Raw genomic sequence first — 22,123 nt, 5'->3', positions numbered from 1 at the left:
TTTAAGTTAACCATTCATGCCCTGGAAAAGGACCAGAGCTGGTTGGGGGATAGAGGCTACAAGAGCTAGAACTCCTGCTCTGGTCCTGGCCACCAGCCTGTCCTTACCTTTGGCTGCCCCAGATCCAGAGAAAGAGGTGACACATAGACAGGTTAAACAGACTGACCATTCAACACACACACACACACACACACACACACACACACACACACACACACACACACTCTCTCACACACTCACGCACATACGCTCTCTCATGCTCTGTGGAGTCAGGCAGCTCCCTCTCCCCACCCTCGGCACTCCTCAAGCCAATAGTGCAAAAAGGGGCAGGACACCAAGGACAAGGGGACTTCCCCCTGCCCAGCCCCATCATGGGGCCCCAATAGGTGCTATCCTGCCCTTCCTCAGCCCCCCACATCTGTAGGCTTTTCCAAGCTCAGCTTGTGACCCTTAGTGGGAGGGATGATGAGAAACAGTCAAAGGGATCCCTTCTACTGGGAAGAAACTGAAGGTCACCTGGGACCAGCCCTTTTTCCATAAGGAATTTCCACACAGGGATAGGTCCAGGGGCCCACCCTTCACCTTCCCCATTCAAGTGCTGACTAGTTTATGTGGTAGGTCCAACCAACTCTCCACTTCCTATGCCATGACCTACTTTGCTCTTTGGGGGGCCCCTAGGCATCTGCAGAGGATGGGGGCTCCTAGGCAGGCTTGGAGCCTGTCTTCCCCTGATCCTCTCTCCTGAAACAGCCAGTGCAGTGAGGGAATTGGCCAGGTGGAAAGGCTCCCTCCAGTCCCTCTCCACAGCACCTGGAACTCTAGGCACACACTCTCTGGGCATCAGCACAGGCTCTGCGCCTGGCTCTGAAGAGTCTGGGCCCAGGTACCCATTCCAGGCAAGGCCCCTCAAGCCACGTAGGGGTCAGGAGGGGCAGGGGCAGGTTAGCCTTTTTCCTGGCTGGCTGAGGCTCCTTTGTCAGTGGCCTGGAAAGACAAGAAGGGAGGCTTTGAGTGCTGGAAGCATCTGGCCCTAACACCCAGTTAGGATGGAAAAGGCTGCTGGAGGACTAGAGTATGAAGTAGCCAGGCCTCTGCCTAGCCTGCAGTGTGTGAAGTGAGGAAGTGCCTAGCTTGTACACAAAACTGGCTTCTTGGACTCAGCGTAGTCCTCCAAGGAAAGAAGGCTTTTTCTTCTGTCGTTGGCCCACCCAGAAGATCATCTTTTTCCAACTGCCATATGCAAAAAAGAAATGTCCTTTTCTAATTGCTCCTCCCGTTGGAAAGCTGTTTTCTTTTTAAAAAAGAATTTTTAAAAAAATCACATTTGTGTGTGTGTGTGTGTGTGCATGCATGTGTACATTAGTGTGTATGTGCATGCATGTGTACATTAGTGTGTGTGTATGCATGTATGTGTACATTAATGTGTGTGTATGTGTACATTAGTGTGTGTGTGTGCATGCATGTGTACATTAGTGTGTGTGCATGCATGTGTACATTAGTGTGTATGTGCATGCATGTGTACCTTAGTGTGTGTGTGCATGCATGTGTACATTAATGTGTGTGTATGTGTACATTAGTGTGTGTGTGCATGCATGTGTACATTAATGTGTGTGTATGTGTACATTTAATGTGTGTGTGTGCATGCATGTGTACATTAATGTGTGTGTGTGTGTGTACATTAATATGTGTGTATGTGTACATTAGTGTGTGTGTATGCATGTATGTGTACATTAATGTGTGTGTATGTGTACATTAGTGTGTGTGTGTGCATGCATGTGTACATTAATGTGTGTGTGTGTATGTGTACATTAGTGTGTGTGTGCATGCATGTGTACATTAATGTGTGTGTGTGTGTGTACATTAGTGTGTGTGTGCATGCATGTGTACATTAATGTGTGTGTGTACATTAGTGTGTGTGTGCATGCATGTGTACATTAGTGTATGTGTGTGTGTGTGTATGTGTACATTAGTGTGTGGGCAGCAGAGAATAGATTTCTGGAATCAGTTCTCTCCCTCCACTACATGAGTCCCTGAGATCAAATTCCGATGGCTGGACTCGGTGACAAGCTGGAAGGCTGTTTTCTCTTAGTGGCCCTTTTATTACTGGTGTCTGCTCACAGGGGCCTTTCTTGTCTCTGAAGAAAGAACCCAATGGGGGCTGAGGTCTTGCTGCAGATGCAGCAGGCTATCTGGTTGACCTAGGGGTTGCTGCCTCCCACTACAGATGTATCTGATGACATCACTGTAACCATCTCCTCTGCTTGTCCCTTACAAGGGATACAGGAAGCTCAGGGCCCTTACTTACCCCTCCTTTAGGGCCACTCCCACTGGCATCCGCCCCGGGCAAGCTGAGAAAGGGGTTGGTCTGGGCAGTGAGGACTGGAGGTCCGCCGGCTGCCGCTACTGCTGCAGCCGCAGCTGCTGCAGCCATGAGACTTGTATTGCTGCCTAGTGAAGGGGCCACCAGGGCTCCAGCAGGCAGCAGGGGTGGAGCTGATGCTGTGGGCAGCAGGCCAGGGGTGCCCGCGGACAGCAGTGGGGTGGAGTTTCCAGCCAGTAGACTGGCCATGGGCAGCTGGGAGCCCCCAGCCATCTGCAGCCGCTGCAACTCCCGTTTCTGCTGAATCTGCTGGATCATCTGGTAGACCACAGTCTGGTGCTCCTAAAAGACAACAGACTGATCATTGGCAGTGGGCCCCTGCTGTCACTCCCCAAGGCAGCCTGCCTTGCCAGACCAGGGCCCCTCATAATGGAACCATAGGCCCCACGACAGAAAGACCAAGATTCTGTTTCTACTTTCACACTCTATACCTCCATCTCCCTATTTGGACAAGAAAATGACTACATGTGGCCAGGTTAGCATCTGCCAACTGAGTACCTGGGTAAGTGCAGATTGTAAACATCTGTATCCCTGCCCACTGTGTCAGGTCCTCAGTCCCAGGACAACCACAATGCCACTCCTAATGGAAAGCACTAAATCGGGACAACAATCTCCAAGCACTTCCCTTCTTTTTCTCTTTCCAAAAACTGGTGGTGGAGAAGACACCCACGTAACAACTCACAACAGTCTGTAACTCCAGTTCCAGGGATCCAATACCCTCAAACAGACATACATGCAAGCAAAAACACCAATGCACATGAAATAAAAATAAATAAAATTAAATTAAAAAAAAAAAACTGGTGGTACTCTGGAAGCAATAGGCAGAGGCAGGAGAATCTATGTTGAGTTCAAGGCCAGCCTAGTCTGCATATTGAGTGCCAGGCCAATTAGGGCTAGTGAGACACTGCCTCAATAGCTACTCTACCAAGGGACCCAGGTTTAAGTCCCAGCAGCTACAAGGTAGCTTTCAACAATACATAAACAATCTGGTTCAGTTGGGCAGGGCATTGGTGGCCCATGCCTTTAGTCCCAGCATTCGGGAGGCAGAGGCAGGCAGATCCCCATGAGTTTGAGACCAGCCTGGTCTACAAGAGGCTGTTCTAGGACAGCCTCCAAAGCCAGAGAAATCCTGGGGGGGGCGGGGGGGGAGGGGGACGACAAAACAAAACAATCTAGTTCCAGGATCTAATGCCCTCTTCTGGCCTCTGTGGGCACTGCACACATATGGTACACAGGCATGCACATAAAATAAAAATAAAATGGAAAGGGGAGGAGTGGGCAAAAAATTGCTTTGTTTTTAAGGTAGGGGCCCATTTAGCACAGGCTGGCCTCAGACTTGGTATGGTGTTGATAAGGACCTTGAACTCCCTATTTTCCTGCCTCTATCTACCAAGGTGCTGAGATTATAGCCATAAAACACCATACCCAACTATTTTTTTCTGTAACTTTAAAATGCATTTTTATTCAGTGTCTCGAAAATCAAAATAAAGTCAGGCATACTGGCACATGCTTTTAATCCCAGCATTCGGAAGACAGAGGCAGTTGGGTCTTTGTGGGTTCAAGGCCAGCCTAGTCTACAAAGCAAGTTACAGGACAGCCAGGAGACTGTTACACAGAGAAACCCTGTCTTGAAAGAAAAAAACTAGCTGTCTGAAAACAAACAAACAAAAAAATTTGTCAAAGAAACTGTTCTTGCCAGGCATTGGTGGCGCACACCTTTACTCCCAGCACTCGGGAGGCAGAGGCAGGCATCCTCTGTGAGTTCAAGACCAGCCTGGTCTACAAGAGCTAGTTCCAAAATAGCCTCCAAAGCCACAGAGAAATCCTGCCTTGAAAAACCAAAAAGAAAAAAAAAAGAAAAAAGAAAAAAAAAACTTTGTTCTTATTTCTGTTCTCATACAGTAAATTGCTTCTCTTGTTCAACAGAGAATCGGTTAAATTGCTTCTCTTGTTCAACAGTTTTTTGTTTTTGTTTTGTTTTTGTTTTTTCTAGACAGGGTTTCTCTGTAGCTTTGGAGACTATCCTGGCACTCGCTCTGGAGACCAGGCTGGCATTGAACTCACAGAGATCCACCTGCCTCTGCCTCCCCAGTGCTGGGATTAAAGGTGTGCACCACCAACGCCCGGATGGTCAACAGTTTTTTAAATTACATTTATTCTGTGTGTTAGTTAGGGGTTGCAATTGGTGGCCAGGGAATGTATTCTCTCCCACTGTGTGGGTTCCAAAGGTGGAACTCTCAGGCTGGACAGCAAGGCCCTTTACCTGTGAAGCCATCTTTTGACTTTTTACTATTCGAGGCTTTTAGCTTTGTTTGTTCTTTCTTGGTTGTTTTATTTCTTTAAGGCATGAGTCCTACTCTAAAGTCCTGGGCAGACTCAAACTCATTATGTAGCCCAGACCCATCTTGAACTCATGGTTATTCTCTGGCCTCAGCCTCCGAAATGCTTAGACTACTGTCATATACCACACCCAGCAAATGTCGTCTATTTGCCTTGCTGGGGGGTATAGACGAGGACCCAATGGATGCTGTGCACCTAAACCATACTCCAGCTTTGTTCCCTCACTTTTAAAAGATAAAACCACTTGTCTCTAAAGAAGAAAGGACACAACATATAAGACAAATCCAAGATTTCGGTTAAGAGAATGTCACCTGTTCATATACTTTCCCCAAGATCCTGGAATTCCCCCGAAAACTCTGGGGCAGGGACTGCAAAGCTCAGTTACTGGACCTGCCACTCTCTTAAAACTCTCTCACTGCAATGTGACTCAGGGCCTCACAGAAACCTCTGCTCAGTGCCCAGGAAGCCCTGAAAACAGCCTTGCCTTCCAACTGGCCACAAGCCCGAGAGGTTCAATGCCACCAGACTGGAGCCCCTTCTTGGATAGTTGTGTTCATGGGGGTAGGCTCTTGGGGTAGAGATAGTGGGGGTGGGGGTAGCAAGGGAGAGGGCACTCACTGGGGTCAGCTGTGGAGAGGCTAGGAGCTGCTGTAACTGCTGTAGCTGCTGCTCTTGCTGCTGAAGGAGGTGCCTCTGCTGCTCTGTTAGGCTGAGGCAGGGATGACACAGATGAGGAGGTGAGATACATAAACCCCACACCCAGCAGCTCCCACACTCCCTCAGGCCCAGACAGATGGACAACCTGTCCAGAAGACTAACAGTAGGGACATGGTTAAGATCTTGTCCTCTGAACTACTCCTATCCAGATACACCCAGGAGTAAAATTCTGAGGAATCCCTGAAGTCAACAGACTGCCAGGACTATAAATCCGATAGGGCCAGAGGGCATTCTCTTCCTTTGGGGGAACAAGGATGTTGGGTGGAGCACCCCTCCTACATCCCACCTCCCATACCCTTCCCTAGGGTTGAGGTATCCCTCACCTGTTGAGACAACCTGGCAGCTGAAGTGTGGGGGCCCCGCCAGCCTGGCTCAAGCCCGAAGGGTTGGGAGCAGCAGCCCCATTCAATCCCCCCAGAAGCCCATTGAGAGGCAGGCTACCGCTGCCTGCCAGCCCACCTAACAGGCCCTCAGCCATGGGCATGGCCCCCAGCCCCGCTGCGGGTGCCCGGCCCAGCCCATTCTGTGGCTGGGGTGGGAGCTGGGCAGGGGCCCCAGGCAGGGCCAAGGGCAGAGTGGCAGGGCTCTGCTGGAGCAAGGGCAGCGGTGGGGGTGTGCTGTGGAAGGAGAGCGATGAGCTGCTGCGGCTCGGGCAGCCTGAGTGTGGGTCCTGGGGAAGAAGGGGGAAGGGACAAGTCAGAGGGCCAGCAGGACCTTTCTGGACCCCAGCCCAGTACCCAACAGCATTCTCCTGGAGCAAAGACCCTAAACCTCCAGGCAACCTGGCCCAACACCCTTTGCTGTTGTGGCTTAATAACGAACAGTGGTAATGGCACTCATTTTTCAAGGGACCAGGTCCCCAGGGGTTAGTAATTGACCTGCACTACCCTGTTATTTCCACTTTGTAACTCTCACTGGAGTGAGAGGCTGCTCAGGTTCAAACCCCATTCCCACACCTCAGTGCCTTGGGCAGCCTTGGGTTCACCTCTCTGCCTTGGTTTATGTATTCATGCACTATAGGTGATACTAATAGCCACTCCACAGGGTCACTGTGAAGACTGAAGAAACTCACGCTTTTAAGTTACAGGGCAAGCTTGCAACTAGTGTTATTTTTATGATTATGACTGCCCTAAGTCACAGTTAGTAAGTGGCAGAGAAGAAGCAAGCACCCGGTTTGTTTGATTCCAATAATAACCACAACATAACAATAGCAACTGCTATTCCAACCGCCACCAATTACACAGGGATTAGTTTGTATAAGACACTGTAATAAACCCTTCACAAATGCTTCTCAACACTCCTTCCCCATGACGGCCTTCTCTCATGCTCCTTTAGCCCTTAATTGAGCTCATCTTTCTATTTCTCCTTTGCAATTTGTTTTCTCAGGCTCAGCCCATCTTCAGGAGGCCTGAGTCTACTTTATTCACTGACTGTTTAATCAGTGCCCCCTATTAAGGAGGCACCCTTACATATTACTTATTTAAAATAATGAATAAGAAGATAACCCATTCAACCGATCCCTTCAGTGGGCAGCTTCCAACAGATGCTGGGTAATAATAACTAGACTAAAAGTACCCTCTCCATTTCCTCCTCCCTGTCCCCTCCTTGCAGTGCCCACCTCGGAAGACGTGGACAGAGAATTGTCCAGGCCAAGGCTGTTCTTCCCTGGCGGGCTCTTGCTGGTGCTCAAGGAGTCACTGCTGCCCACTAATGGAGGGGATAAGAGAAATGCAATGGGCTAGTTCAAGCCACCAGGCAGGTGTTCCTCTCCCCAGCCTGGACTGGATCTCTCACCTTGAGGAAGCAGCCCATAGGGCCCTGGGACAGGGCCATTAGTGGCAGGCAGGCCAGCAGGCAGAGCAGGGAAGGGCACGGAGAGCTGCACATTGAGGATCTGGAGTCGCTCCTTCTTGGCTGTCAGGCTCAGGATCTGCTCCTGAAGCCGCTGGTTTTCCTTCTGCAGGGCATGCAGGGCCTTCAGCATCTCCACAACTTGAGAGAGGAGGAGGAGGAGCCTGAGGTTAGTACATCATGAAGCAAGGAGGCAGGACCAGTGGGAGGGACCGAGTGAGAGAAGGTGGGAGGGAAAAGGTGACCCACTCGCAGTAGGGTGGATCTGGGGGATACAGCGGTCTGAGGACACTTCGGGAAGGCCCGGATGGTTAAGATCTGTGCCATGAGGAACAAAGGTAGAGAGAACATAAAGAATGCCCAGGGCACCACTTAGGCAAGGCTAAAGATGAGTCCTGGGGCCATTGGCAAGGCCAGTAAAAAGGCTTGAAGCCCTGGGGAAAAGGGGAAGGAGTGGCTGAGGCAGGCCTCCCACCCCTGTGCACCCCTGCTCACTGTTGACACCAGCCTCTCCATCGCCCTGCTTCTCCAGCAGCTGCTCCATATTAGTTGTCCCCGGGGCTGTGGAGTCTAACTGGCCACCCCCACAGGGTGCCGGCGTTGTCTGGTCGAAAAGCGCAGGGAGGCTACTGATGGGAGACCTGCGTCCAGAGATGGGCTCAGGCTCAGCTAGCACCCTGATTTCAGCACCCACACATCCCCACCCCACCCCACCCACCAGGAGGTCCCCAACCCAGTTCCCACCCAGTCTTCCCTCCTCCAAAGTGCACCCTCCCTCACATGGAAGAGAGACTCTCCTGGGGGGAGGTCCCGTGACACCGGAAGCTGCAGTCTTCTAAGTCTGGCTCTTGGAAAGAGAAGGGGTGGCAAGGATCAGGGGGGAGGAGGGGCATCTGCCTCAGGGCCCTCCCTGGAAAGTGGGCGCTGCTCCTAGAACCTCAACACAGGCCCCCTTCTTCTGTACCCCCCAATCCTAGCCTGGTAGCTCATGCTGGCAAGGATCTCAGTGTGGCAACCCCATCCCAGGAAAGCTCTTCCCTTTCTACAGGGCTCCTGCTGTCTGCTCCTAGACCTTCCAGTTACAAAATCTGAGGTCAAGACAAACCTGGATCAACTGAACCAGACATTGGCTGTGTGACCTTGATATGGTAACCAGCCTCTCTACAACGATTCTTCCCAGGATTAAAATAAGGTCATAAAAGCGAAGGGCTTAGCTGGAGGGCTCAGCATGCACAAAGCAAGCCCTTCATCATTGTATCATCATAATTAGCTTTGGCTTTTATATTCATAAACTCAGATGAGAAAACTGTTGGCCACAGGACACACACACACACTCTTGTGTGCTCTGTTTTTTGTTTGTTTGTTTTTCGAGGCAGGGTTTCTCTGTGGAGGCTGTCCTGGAACTAGCTCTTACAGACCAGGCTGGTGTGCTCTGGATTATATTAAACACACCGATCTTACCCAAATGGGTTCTGATGGGTCCTGAAACTAAAGTCAGATTTGGTTTCTTTGACAAGCTTACCTGCCCTGGCAGCCTACAGTTAAGCCCCACCCCCAGGCTGACAGGCCCAGTGTCTTTCTCTATTCAGCTCTCAGAGCTGAGCAGACTCCAGGTAGAAGGTGGGAGAGCTTACCTCCCACCCCCTTAACTCCTAAATACCTGGAGAGCAGAAAGCCCAGCTGGCAGGACCTCTGTGACCCCACCCCCCCACTACAACTACACAAGAGTGGGCCAGAGGAGGGCGGTAAGTGCATAGGGCTGGCCCCGGATTGTCTGAGCTGGCTTTATCATTCTCTGCCTGCTGCTCTGAGCAGGCCACTTCTCTTCCGTGGGAGGGAGCAGCACTACTGAGCCTGGTCCTGCACTGCGCCCCTGGTTGGTAGTGTGTGAACGACTTTGTTTAGACAGAGTAGGCAATGACCAGAGGGAGGGGCTCTCGTGATTTCTACAGAAGACAGGGAAAGTGAGCAGGGGCCAGCATACCTGTGTGGCTATTCTCGGCTTGGGTGAGGAGGGGGTTAACAGTGCCCATGGGGGTTCCAAAGATGTGGGAAGAAGGGAGACTGAAGGTAGAGCCAGCCAGAGAAAACACCTGTTGGGAGGGACAGAGAAGCCTCGCTGTGCTTTTGATCTACCACAGTGGACTGTGTGGTAGGAAACAAGGCACACCGGAGAAGAGAGGACCACAGAGAAGTGCTGTCTCCCACCTGCCCAGGAAAGGAGCCAGGAACAGGGTCTCACCTGAGTGGTGGAGATGGAAGCAGAAGAGGATGGGAGGGTGCTGGTGAATGGGGAACGGCTGAGGCGAGGCAAAACTGAGGTCCCTGGGGGCCCCAGCAGGCTGGAAGAGAGTGGGGTGCTACAGACAGCCCGCAGCATCCCTCCACCATGGGAGATGGGGTCTTTATTACTGGTGTAGATACCTGAAGGTACAAAGATACAGAGGAAACCCCAAGGTCACCTATCCAGACTCCTCTTCAGTGAAGGCAGCCCATCTTCAGGGAACAACACATCATGCCTGGGACTGTGGCCATTCAGTCTACTACCCTGCCTTAGGCTGGGCAATTCTTAGCTTTTCTTATTCCTCTACCTGAACACTGGAAGTCCTGCTGATGTCTACCCCAAACTCTTCATGCAGAAGACATCAAATGGAATGTCTTAGAGGTAATGCCGCCTCCATTCTGCCTGTTGGAGCAGTTTCTCCCTAGCTACATTTCTCTAACAACTCTTACATCTATGCACCTGCCCTCTCACAGGACTGGCTAGATACTGAGATGTTCTTTAACTACAGGGGTCACTAACCTGCCCCCAGCAGAGGGGATTCCAGGCTCAGACTGGGCAAGCTTCCTGAAGGCCCAAAAGTCCGGGAGGCCAGACCCCCAAGGCCAGAGCTGACCAGGGAACCTCCAGAGAATGGTGAGGCAGCAGTGGCAGTAAAACCAGCCAGCTGAGCCCCAGGAAGGGAGGCAGTTGGGCCTGTGACACCCTCTTTGCCTCGGTTGCCCTTAGGACGGCCTGGCCCATGTCGGCTCCTCTTGCTGGCTTTGTGCTTCTTCTCCTTCAGGCCCGTCTCAGGGGCCTCCTCAGCAGGTCCAAGGGTGGCACTCAGTGCAGGCATCCGCTTATGGGTACCTGCTGAGGCCCCGGCCCCTGAAACATGGGGAGACTTATAGTCCCCAGGTGAGGGGGCTCGGGCCCGGCTGGAGCTGGAGGTGGCGGTGGAGAAGCGCATAATGGGCCCAAAGCCAGAGAAGACCACCTTCTGTTCAAAGAGGTCAGCCTTCGGGGGCTCAGGGGCTGTGGGCGAGGGAGGGGCTGGCGGAGTGGGGGCTGTGGGCTTGGAGTACTTGTCTTCCTCAGGCTGCTCCAGCTTGGGGAATGCTGCGAAGTCAGGAGAGCTTTGCAAGGATGAGCCTGCAACAAAGGAGGGGAATTACTGCTGGACCACCTCCCTCTCTCCCTACCAGCATAAGGGAGAACACTAGGTAGGAAATGAAGCCTTTATGTGTCCTAGGTTACCAGTCCCTGCTGGAAACAAAACAGGAGGAAAGCAACTTCCACCTTTAAGCAAATTACTATTACATTAGCACTGGCTGGGGACAGGTTCTCCCTCTTTAGCACAGGTTAGCCTCAAATTCAGGCAATCCTGCAGCTCCCAAAAGCTGGGATTACAGGCCTCTGCCTAGAACTAAAGGCCCGTTTGACACAAAAGCAGGGAACATTACTGCGGGGGCTACAGGTTGGCCCTGTAAGGAAAAGAGTAGTTCTGAGTAGGGAAAGGTGGGCCCTAGAGAGATGGCTCAACAGTTAAGTACACTAATGACTCTTCCAGAAGACCTGAGTTTGATCCCCAGCATTCACACGACAGCCCACAACCATCTATAATGATATCCAACACAACTATCTATAATAGGATCTGACACGACAGTCTATAAGGATCCAATGCCCTCTTCTGGTGTGCAGACAAAGCACCCATATACATAAATAAATCTCAAAAAAAAAAAAAAAAAAAAAAAGAGGGAAGGGTAGGGAGCCCAGCTAGGAAATGAACCACTGGCAATGATGGGGGTAGGGGTGGGGTTCCCTGTCTTGTTACCCCACATCAGTTTGTAAAAAACAAATGGGAGATGTAAACATCAGGCAAGGCCCTTGCCACAACAGCACAGGTCAAGAGGCTCCCGCTCCCAGCCTCCTTCAGGACACCCATACTCACCTGCAGGCTGAAAAGACCCCCCAGAGGAGGAGGAAGAAGAGGAAGAGGAGGAGGAAGAGGAGGAGGTGGAGGTAAAACTGCTCACACCTTTCCCACTGCTCAGTTTCTTCCCCTTATGACTCAGGCTATGGCTGGAAGACTTCTTCCCCTTGGAGTCCCTGCTGCTTTCAGAGGTCTCCTGAGTGCTGGCCTCATGGTGGGAGGAAGAAGTAGCTGAGGAGACCTAAGGGAGAGACCAAAGAGGTCATCACCAGCTGCATGGTCCAGCTCAGCCTGACTTGTGAGTGAGGGCAAAGGCACAGCACCTGGGCTCCACTGCAAGTCTCCCGGGAAGGCTTTCCAGGCAGGGAGCCTGTCAGAGGTGACTGAACAGGGAGACAGGAGGTAGCTGAGGAATTCTAGGGAATGTCCTGAACCCAAGGACTCTGTCTTTGCCCCAGGACCCAAGAGAGAGCTCAGTCCACATTCCGCACTGGCTCGCTCATCTAAGGTTCATTAGTAAATACCTCTGGCCTAAAGGCAGGCGCTGTTACCACTCACAGCCACAGGCCAGGCAGTGGTAGCGCACGCCTTTAACCTTTAACCTTTAATCCCAGCACTCAGGAGGCAGAGGCAGGCGGATCTCTGTGAGTTCGAGACCAGCCTGGTCTACAAGAGCTAGTTCCAGGACAGCCTCTAAAGCCACAGAGAAACCCTGTCTCGAAAAACCAAAAAAGAAAAACAAACAAACAAACACTCACAGTCACCTGGCTTTGGTCCTTCTCTGACCACTGCAAACTCTTGCTGGATACCCAGGCCTGCACACCAACCCTCCACAGGGCAGCCTGTCTTTGCTCCTCCAACATCCAGCTAGAAGTCCCCATTCTAGGAAGCCTCCCTACACACCTAGGTGAGTGACATTCCGTCTTACTCTCAGGCCACTGCAAACCATGCCTGTGTGTCAGAGGTTGCTATGCTGGCCTGAAGGGAAGTACACTGTCCTATGTCTGGGAGGTGGGATGACCTGGGAGGGTAGGGTGCTGGGAAGCACTGGAGAAGCACAACTGTGAGCCCAGAAGGCTCTGCCCTCCTTGCCAGGCTATCTATGGCCTCTGGACCTGGGAGTCCAGAGCAGCTCCATGCCAGAGACAGAGCAGGGATTCAGCAAATAAGGAGTCTGATGGTGGTGGCTGTTACTAGTACCTAGCAAAGACAGTTCTAGGTGCTGGCTAAGAACACAGCCCATCAACCAGACCACTTTGGTTTAACACTTGATCACTAGCTGTGTGCTTTTAGACAAATTATGTAACTTCTCTGTTGGCTCAGCTTCACTGAGGAAGTGGAAGTGGCAAGGCACCTACTACACTGGGTTATTTTGAGGAATAAATTAAGCCCTCCCCGTGTGCCCCTACTCTCTCCTGGTTCCAAAGACAGTCTGGCCTCTCTGTAGTTGTGCTTCATGTACCTGGGAGGGTGATTTTCTTTAGGGTGGATATCAGGTATTCAAACTGTGCTCAAGGAACAAATGAGGGGGGAAGTGAGAGCCACCCTGTGCTGCTACCCTTCCCTGGGCGGAGCCCTCGTCTCTGTCTTCCTTTGTTCTTTCCAGCAGCTGGAGTTCTGAAGGAAGCCAGATGTGGTTCGGAAAGCCACGGAAGAGAAGAGCTGGGGGAAGGGGGCTTAAATGTTGGGATGGGTTGTGGGGGGATAGGCAAAACTCTACAGAACGTCCAAGGGTTGGTAGCGGACCCCACAGGTCTTTCTAACTGCCTGAAGGCTCCTGGAAAGGTCGGACCAGCTTTCCCAGGTGAGCCCAGGGAAGCAAAGCAGGAGGGGAGTTACTGGGGCAGTTGCCACAGCAACATCACCCTGGAAACCTGATACCTGAGCCTCCTGCTAAGATGCCCAGTGCCCTGCCAACCATGTGAGGGATCAGAGGTGGCTAGCAGTAATGGGACAAGAGTGAGTGCTTTCTCCAGGCCCCCAGGGGACTCCCAGGGGTCTGTTCGGGCTTGAATTAGCCCTCACTGGCCTAGGGTAGGGCCTGCCTGTTGCTCATTCAGAGGCTACCCATTTCTAGAGACAAGCCTGCTGAAAAGGGTGGAGTGACTAGGGATTTCAGGGTATTGCCAGAAGCCTGCTCCCACCCCCACTCCCACCCTGCATCAAGTGGGATCTAGATGTCCTCCCAGTGGTAGGAGTTCTCAGCCTATCCCGCAGGGCTGGGCCCCAGAGCATGAAAAACAAGCCTGAGGGCTACACATCTGCTCTCCGGAAGACAAGATTCCAACGCTGAGCCTCTGCTTGGACAAAGGTGCCCAGGCGGCAACTAGCAGGCAGGGAGGCACCCCCACCTCACCCTTATGATGTGTCAGGGCTTGCTGGGCTGAGGTGACAGCTGTGAGAGGATGCCCAAGCAGGCTCCTGCTCACCCCCAGACTAGCACCCCAGCACCCTGAGAATGAGCAGTGGTACCTTATCAGCAGTGGGGACCACAGGTGGGGTGAGGATGCTGGGAGGGGACTCAGGCCGCTTCTTGTGCTTCTGTTTAAGGCGTTCTTTATCCTTTCGACTCTGGAAAGGAAAAGGTGAACAGGTATTGACAGGTTGTTTGAAGGAGGTTAACCATGACATGTGGGTATGGGGGACTGAGCCCCTCTTAAGAGTGGGGCTCAGTGAGTTCTCTCCCTCTACAGAGGGATGGAAGACTCCAGCTGGACAGGAGTGGCTCAGGCAAGATCCTCTGAGAGCCAAGAGCCCCTCCCCCATCCTCCCTCCTGCTAAAAATAGCCTGTCCCATTATCGTGCCAGTGACAGAGCCAGAGCGCCACACACGAGCAGGCACTCACAAGGGTGTCCCCCTGGTACACTGAACAAAAGCGGGCACTTCTTGGCTGGGGCACGAGGGGATAGGCTAGAGATGTGTGCAAACATCTAGGGTCATAAAATCTGGGGACAGTGTCAGGTCATGAGGAAAACAGAGACTACACAGACACAGAAGCCAGGTGCCAACCTCTGCTCTGAACCTCAAGTGTACTTCCTTAGCTCCCTCAGCGGCCTCAGAGGAAGGCCTAGGCACCTGGTGGGAGTCTCTAAAAGAGCTACGTGAGACAGGGCAGGCTGTCACCTTCTTCTGGCCCTTCTCATGGTGGGTAGGGTGCTTCTCCTGCTGGGTGGATGGTGAGGCCGACCGACTTCTCCTGCCAGTAAGGAAGCTGCTGCTGCTGCCGCCGCCTCCCCCTGTGCCACCTCCACCACTGCTGCCACCGCCGCCGCCTCCACTGCCACCGCCTCCTCCTGTTCCTCCTCCTCCCCCGCTGGAGTGACGGGATGTCTTCTGGGGTAGGGATGGAAAGGAATTGCCAAACCTTTTTTATTAGCTTAAGGAAGGTCCCTGAAGGTCACCAGTCTTCTGTGACAGTCTTCTGGTCAACCTAGAAATCCTACACCTTCCCCAGTTGTCTTTTGTTTGTTTGTTTTGTTTTGTTTTATGAGACAGGGTTTCTCTGTGTAGCTCTGGCTGTCCTGCAACTCAGCTCTGGAGACCAGGATGGTCTTGAACTCAGAGATCCGCCTGCCTCTGTCTCCTGAATGCTGGGATTAAAGGCGAGCACCACTGTCTTAACAATGTACAGATTCAACCACTGAGGCATGGACCAGCGAGCCCCCAACAAGGTACAGTGAGGTTGGGGGTGGACCTGGACCTAGACCTGGACCTAGACCTGGACCTGGGCCTCTTGCTACACTAAGAGTGCTCTCTTAGCAGTCTCAGGCAGGCTGAACCACACAGCCCATTTCCAGCTCCTTCCCTTAGAAAAAGGGTACGCAGAGGAGAGTCTGGGAGCCCTTGCTCCTTGGGAACTCCATCTCTCTAGCCATCATATCCTCCTCCCTTGATCCTGCTTTTCTGCTTTGTCCAGCAGTGTAGGTCCAAGCAGAAGACCTGCTGCCCTGAACTGGGGACTGTTGGTAATGAACACCAAACTATCCCCCTGGGATTGTCCTCCTTGTGCCTGGCCTGATGGCTTTACCCATCCCAGGCTGGCAGCTGCTCCCTAAAATCACCAACGACTCCCCAGTTGCCAAAGCCTAGGATTAATTTCAGGCCTCGCCAGCTTTGGGCTCTGCTCCTACTTCATCAAGCTCCAGATCTTTTCTCCCAAGTCTCTTTCACATCTGGACCAGTCTATTCTGGACACCCACAGAGGCAGCCTCAGCCTAGTACCCTCCATCTGCCCTTGCCATCCTGCCTGGGGCCTAATACCAAACCTGATCATCTCCACCTAGTGCCACCTGCAAATGCAACAAAGCTTCTGACCTTGCCCTAAGTGGCTATCAAACTCTAAAAGCACGGCAACCATGTAATTTATGAGCAAACCAGGGCACTGCTGAAAAGGGAAGGGGAACTATTAATCATTACACCAGTGCAACTGGCACAAAACAAGATGGTCTGGGGTGAACCAAGAAATGTACCCCCCTCCGAAGCTTGCTGCCTCCTTCCTAACAGCCCCAGGTATCCACCTCTCCCCACCCAGTGATTAGCCACAGCCTGGGTCTTATTTCACATTCGCCTTCTGCTTTTTGACCACTCTCATGTTTAGACAAGTCCACCTACAGTGATTCCAGCATCCAGCCCTGTCCCTCTGTCAGACACACATACACACACACACACACACACACACACACACACACACACACACACGTTCCTGCAGCTGTCTCTTGACCCAGCTTCATGGTTGCTGCCAGGGTAATCTGACTATAACACAAATCTGATCATGTTACTCTCTGGCTTAGGAGCTCTCCAAGCTGTGGCCTGGGGCACAGAGTCCTGGCTGCAGCCTTCCTCTGCAGATACATCCCTGCCTGGGGAATCTCCAAGTCTGTTCAGCCATGAGAGCCTGCCTCATCTCCCTGCCTCAAGATCACTCACTACCTGCCTGGTCCCATCAAAGACCCTTCCCTCCGGCCACAGAACAGGTTCCTCCTCACCTTAGGGCACTATCTACCCCTGGCATGGCTGGTTCCTGGAGGGGCTTTCTGATGAAAGTGTTGTCTCTGAACCCCACCCACCAGCTGTGAGACAAGCTATATTAATATTGGGGACTTAATTTACATATCTGTGAAATGGGGCTCATGCTGCACATTTGGGGCTGTGGGAGAACCACACAAGGTCAGCAGTCCTCACGAATGTGACAAAGACACTGATCCAGTAAGAGCTGTTATCCTACTTGTCCTTCTAGTTCTGTCTAAGTTAAAGATTCCCAGATTGACAGGCACGGGGGGAGTGGGGATTCTGTCTCCTAGCCTTGACTACCTGGGTTAGTTCTGATTTGCATCATACAGGCTGCAACTCATTCCCTGTCACAGGCAGAGCTCCTGAAGACAGGGACTAGGGCATGGGGGTCTCTTCAACCTTCCAGCACCAGGCCCAGGCATGTCCCACATCTGTGTGCCCGATAGCAGGCAGCACTCACCATCTTGCTGAAGTGGTATTTGCAGTAGCCACAGTACTTGACATTGTCCACCTCCAGAACTTCTTCTTCACACAGCAGGCCTGCCATCTGGGCACTGGGAAGAGGCAGGTCAGCAGGGTGTAGCCACAAACCACAGCTGCCCCCACCTCCCTCCTCCTGGACCCAAGTTCCAAGCATGGCATGGCCACAACCTCTCACAAGATAATAATCCCCCTCAATAGCCACCACAAACCCTGGAGCAGTTGGGGAATCTCACCAGGTGACATGAAAAGCCTGTCGACAACCGTGACGGTTACAGGTCATGCAGGCTCCTGAGGCAGCTTTGCTCTCCCGGCCCTGTTCCTCACAGATGTAACAGGTCTGTGGGGCACAGCACAATTGACCCCTCCTCCAGGGAACCCCCACCTTGCCTGCTAAGGGATTCTATGGCCTCCCCTCAATTCCATCCTGTACCCCACCCCACCCCCAGATCAGTGCTTTCCAACAGAGTTTTCCGCAGGAACAGAAACGTTGGTCTCTATATAATGCAAGTCAACAAGCACTAGTCACAAGGCCACCAAGCACCAGAAATGCAGCTGGTATGACAGAAGAAATGAATCCTGAATATTCCATTTAAAAGTTTATTTTTATTTTATATGAATGAGTATTTGGCTACATGTATGTATGTGTACCACACTGTGTTCCGGGTGCCCTCGGAAGCCAGAAGAGTGCACTGGATTGATTCCCTGGAACTGGAAGTAAACATGGTTGCACACTGGCATGTGAGTGCCAGAACTGGACCTGGACTGTGCGCAAGAGCAGCAAGTGCTCTTAACCACCAAGCCATCTCTCTCAATTTCCAATGCACATCCTCACACAGACAGCGCAATCCTTGGTAAGGTTTGAGAAGCTGGATCTATGTTAGCCTCGCTCCCTGATATGCCAGTCGCTCCACTTGGAGGACCTCTGCAAATGCTGTGTCTTTTTTCATGGAAGTCAGTTCTTTCTCAGGCCCCAGGTCTCAGCCTAAATGTCTCCTTCCTTAACCACCTGATACCCAAGCAAGCCTCACTGGGTGTCCTTTATCTCAATGCCTGTTGACACATCTGTCTTGACTAATGGCAAGCACTGGATGCCTGCTGCACCGTGTCTCGCACATAGTAGAAACTCAAGAAAATAAGCTCACTACTAACGAAAGGCTGTTCTCTGGCTGTGCTACTTTGAGGAAGCTTACAGAGTTACAGAACACAGTCATACATCCACCTGTCTGTGCACAGAAGGTAAGTATGCGCCCATCTCCTGAGTTCCCCCAAGAGACCTAGAGAGCATATGGTGGCAGCCCAGGACGGCAGGCCAGGAAGGGGACGAGTACGGGGCCACTGACCTTGTTGAAGCGATCATGAGGCACATACTGCAGCACAATGGGCTCCATGGTGAGCACGTTGGCAAACTGCACCTCCGGGATGTAGAGGGCACACACCACGTGGGCCCAGCCTGGGGCAGTGTGGGGATTAGCCTCAGCAGGATGACCCGAGCAAGACCCCACCGCCCCCAACATGAAGCTGTGGACTGTACCCTGCCTCCACAACCTTCCTGTACCAACCAGAGCAGGGATAGCCAGCCTCCACCCCACACCTGCTCAGGGGTACTGGCTGACCTCAGCAGGTGTTCAGGGTCCCCTCACCTCCATTGTCAGTCCTCTTCAATGCCCCATCTTTGTGTGGGCACAGCTCACACCTCTGCCAATGCAAGGAGCACACGGGTTGGGGGACTCTGCTGCCCTGGTCCCTCCCTGAACTCACATCCAAAAGGACCCAAAGATGACATAAGATCTGGGCAGGGTGGTGGGTGAGGGTGTGCAGGAAAGAGGCTTGGCCATGAGCTCATAAATGCTGCAGACTAAGGAGGACCTGAGGTTCACTATTGTAGCCCCTCTACTTCTGTAGCCTTGACAAGCTTTCATAATAATAAAAGTTACACACACAACAAAAGCACAAATACACGCAAAAATCAAAGCCCCCATGCCGGAGGTGGGGCAGAGCTGAGTTATGAACAGAGGGAGAGATGGGGTTGATGATGGGGGTCAGGAAACAGGAAATCCTGGGTGGCAAAGTTTAGTCCTGCCCCAGCCTCAGGGTACCCTAGCTCAACCTGCAGGAGATGCTCAGGTACGGGGGGAGAGAAAAGGGAGAGAATAGAACTCACCACCCTGGCTGCTCGCTCCTGAGATTCACATTTCCTGCAGAACCAGGGTCCCGTTGGCACCTGGACGATGCCATAGCAAGCTAAGGGTGGGGGAGGAGAGTCACTGAGCAAAGCTCTCAGCCACTGTTTTTTTCCCCCAGAGTAACTGGGGCGGGGAGAGATTCATCGGACTAAAACCAGCCCAGTAGGGGGGGCTGATCCCCAGACCCCGGGTCACTCTGAAACGGGACCACAAGAAATGTTCAACTGCGTAGAGCCAGCCTTCCATCACACAACCAAGCATTCCAAACAGGCAAAAAGTCTGACAGTCCTTGACCTTAAACTTACAGCGACCCTCCATCTTCATCCCCCTACACCCCCCCTTTTTTTCCCTGGACCTGTTTCCCGTCCTCTGCCCTGACCAGTCAGTCCCTCAGGCATCAGAACGAGAAATAGTCATGATTGTAACACGTTTTGTTGTTATGGGAGGGGGGGGCACTTCTTAAAGGGCCAGTAAGGGATGAGGCAAGGAAGTCGGGGGTCTAAGAACCTCTTTTTCTGCCTCTATCACAGGTCCAGGTCAAAAGTCAAAGCTGAGCAGGTGCGGTGCAGGTAACCAGAGGTGACTGGCGGGAAGAGCCCGCAGCCACAGCATTAAGGGTTGTCTCAGGAAGGGGGGGCCCGGTTGCCTGCGCCAGACAGGCGGAGATGCCAGCCTGCGCCCTCGGCAAGATTCCTTAAGGAGTTAACTCCCGAACCATGTGCTGCTCGGAGAAACTCCAAACCTCCCTCTCCCCTCCTTTCCGTCCCCCTGTAGCACCGCTCTCCCAGCCTCAGCTCTTCCCGGGAGGATTTCAGGAGTCCCTTCTCCCGTGGGACCCTTCTCCTCCCTTCCTAATTCCGCTCCTCCCAGTATCCGGAAGCAAGGAGGGATGACCCCCCCTTGACCTCTTCCTCCCGTAGCGGGAACCAAAATAAACCGGGCGGGAGGGGGGAATACCTCACAGGTAAACATTCCCGGGACAGCCCCGACACCGGCGGTGCAGGGCTCAGGGAGTTCACTCCTTGCTCCCTGGACTCTCCCCAAAACTCCTCCAACTTGGGGTGGGGGGCGCGGGACTGGAACAATAGGCAAGAAAACAATGCCTGACCCGGTCCTGGAGGACCAGGCTGGGGGTTGGGGGGGGAGCCCACGCCGCCCTTCGCTTCAGGTGGGTGGGGGAGGGGCAGCGCCCCAGGAGGGCTCCGGAGGGCGCGGCCGAGGGCACCCGGTGTGCGCGCCGCCCCCGGGTCCCGCAGTCTCCCCCCCCTCCGCCGGCCGCCCCCCCCCCGCCTTACCTTGGTGGACGGCACGCTGCACGCGTGCCCATCGCAGTAGACCAGCGGGTTTCGGCCCAGCCCCTCTCGTCCGAACAACGCAGCAGCCTCCTACCATCTCCTTCATACTCCCATGAGCTCCCTCCGGGGCTGGGGCTGGGGGCCGGCCGGCGGGGGTCGGGGGTCAGGGGGGAGGAGGGAGCGGGGGCCGCGCGCCTCCTCGCCCCCCTCCTCCGCCGCCGCCCGCCGCCGCTTCTTTTCTTTGCCTCCTCCTTCCTCCTCCTCGGCGTCCTCCTCCTCCTCTCGCTCGCTCTGTCTGGCGCCCCCCCCCGCCGTGCTCTCGCCCTCATGCCCCGACGGGCCCCCCCCAACAATGAGACTCGCGCGCCGCGCTCCTCTTCCGCCGTTCGCCGGCTACCAGGGCCGCCCGGCCGCCGTGCAACCCGGGCCCGGCGGGGGAGGCGCCGAGTGGCACATCGCGGGCGCTCGCCCGCCCCCGCCGCCCGCCCGCCCGCTCACGCGCCGCCCCCCGGCCCCCCTGCCCGGCCGCGGCAGCCATGGCCGCGCGCCTCCGCTCGCTCGCTCGCTCGCTCCCGGCCCGCCCGCCCGCCCGCCGCCGGTAAAGTCTTAGGTTCAGGGAACAAAGCCTGGCTTGGTAGGGAGCTTTTCAACGCTCGTGCGCTCCGTGCAGATTTTCCGTCTTTTCTTTTCCCTTTTATGACTCTAGGTGGATAGTTCCCGAGCCCTCTCCTCTGCACGTCCTCGGTGGCACACTTTGGGTCTCTGATCACCCACTCCCCGCCCCCCTTCTCTGTGCGTTCTGAAACCCTAGGGAAAATCTGGGGAGAGAGAATAACCAGAGGCTCTAAAAGGATCTGGGCGATGTGAACCATTCGCCCATGCTTGTTCTTGGAGGGGGGGGGGGTGTCTCTTTGGATGGCAGCTCATGGTCACTGTCCCTGGAGGCCACTCTGGGGGGTAGACAGTGCCACATGTAAACTTTTACTTACTCTACAAATAATGGTTTTTTTTTTTTGTTAGCGTGAGAGCCTGTAGCTCTGGCTGGCTTCGAACTTAATGTGTAGTTAAGGATGACCTTGAACTCCTTATTCTGCCTAGCACCGGAGTGCTAGAGTAAAGGCAGTGCGCCACCACGCCCTGCACAAATATTTGTTGGCTAGGCTAGCATCGGTTAGCCTAGCAGCCCAGAGTAGATATTCCTGCCCTCCGGGAGCTTCCCTTTGAAGTCATTACTCTCAAGGTTTCTAGACACCTTTGGGGTACCACAGTTTCATCTGAGCCTCACCATCTGATTTCTCAAAGACCTAACTCCACCTCCAGCCTCAAGGCGTGCCTAAAGATTTCACGCGAGTTAAGAGATCGCTACCTTGGAGGCCCTAGCAAACAGAATCACGCCTGACTTCTGGGCGTGCACACAAACCACAACAGCGCTCACAACCGCACGACGAAGGATTAAAGTCCCCGAAATTGGGTCTGGGGTTTAGGGGAGGACGACCCAAGACTCACCACCCCCCCAGACTGCTATAAGCCCAAAGACAAGACATGATCCCCCTTTTTTCTTTACAAGGGGGAGAAGGCGCCTTCCCTGGGACCAAAGGTCAAATACCCCCTCAGCGGGAGGGTGGGTGGCTGAGGGGAGACCGCAGCCCTGGGGGCTTCATCCACAC

The 22,123-nt window shown here is 53.5% G+C and overlaps 1 protein-coding gene across 1 annotated transcript; it reads right to left on the bottom strand.

The window, feature by feature from the left end:
* Window positions 1-20,577, bottom strand: Mllt6 (MLLT6, PHD finger containing). The gene is given in 23 exon segments (XM_027424054.2): window positions 1-984; window positions 2,306-2,662; window positions 5,339-5,429; window positions 5,761-6,107; window positions 7,056-7,144; window positions 7,232-7,429; window positions 7,784-7,929; window positions 8,069-8,135; window positions 9,273-9,381; window positions 9,531-9,712; window positions 10,092-10,703; window positions 11,503-11,725; window positions 13,957-14,055; window positions 14,609-14,818; window positions 16,956-17,049; window positions 17,212-17,315; window positions 18,319-18,428; window positions 18,619-18,673; window positions 19,140-19,219; window positions 20,457-20,468; window positions 20,471-20,509; window positions 20,512-20,535; window positions 20,538-20,577. Coding segments are annotated over 23 exon segments (3,315 nt in total). The 5' UTR covers window positions 20,563-20,577; the 3' UTR covers window positions 1-942.
* Between the last annotated feature and the right edge of the window lie 1,546 nt (window positions 20,578-22,123).

Source organism: Cricetulus griseus, chromosome 7, assembly GCF_003668045.3.
Source record: "Cricetulus griseus strain 17A/GY chromosome 7, alternate assembly CriGri-PICRH-1.0, whole genome shotgun sequence".
In the NCBI taxonomy this organism is placed as follows: Eukaryota; Metazoa; Chordata; class Mammalia; order Rodentia; family Cricetidae; genus Cricetulus; species Cricetulus griseus.
This window is presented reverse-complemented; position numbering and strand designations above follow the sequence as displayed.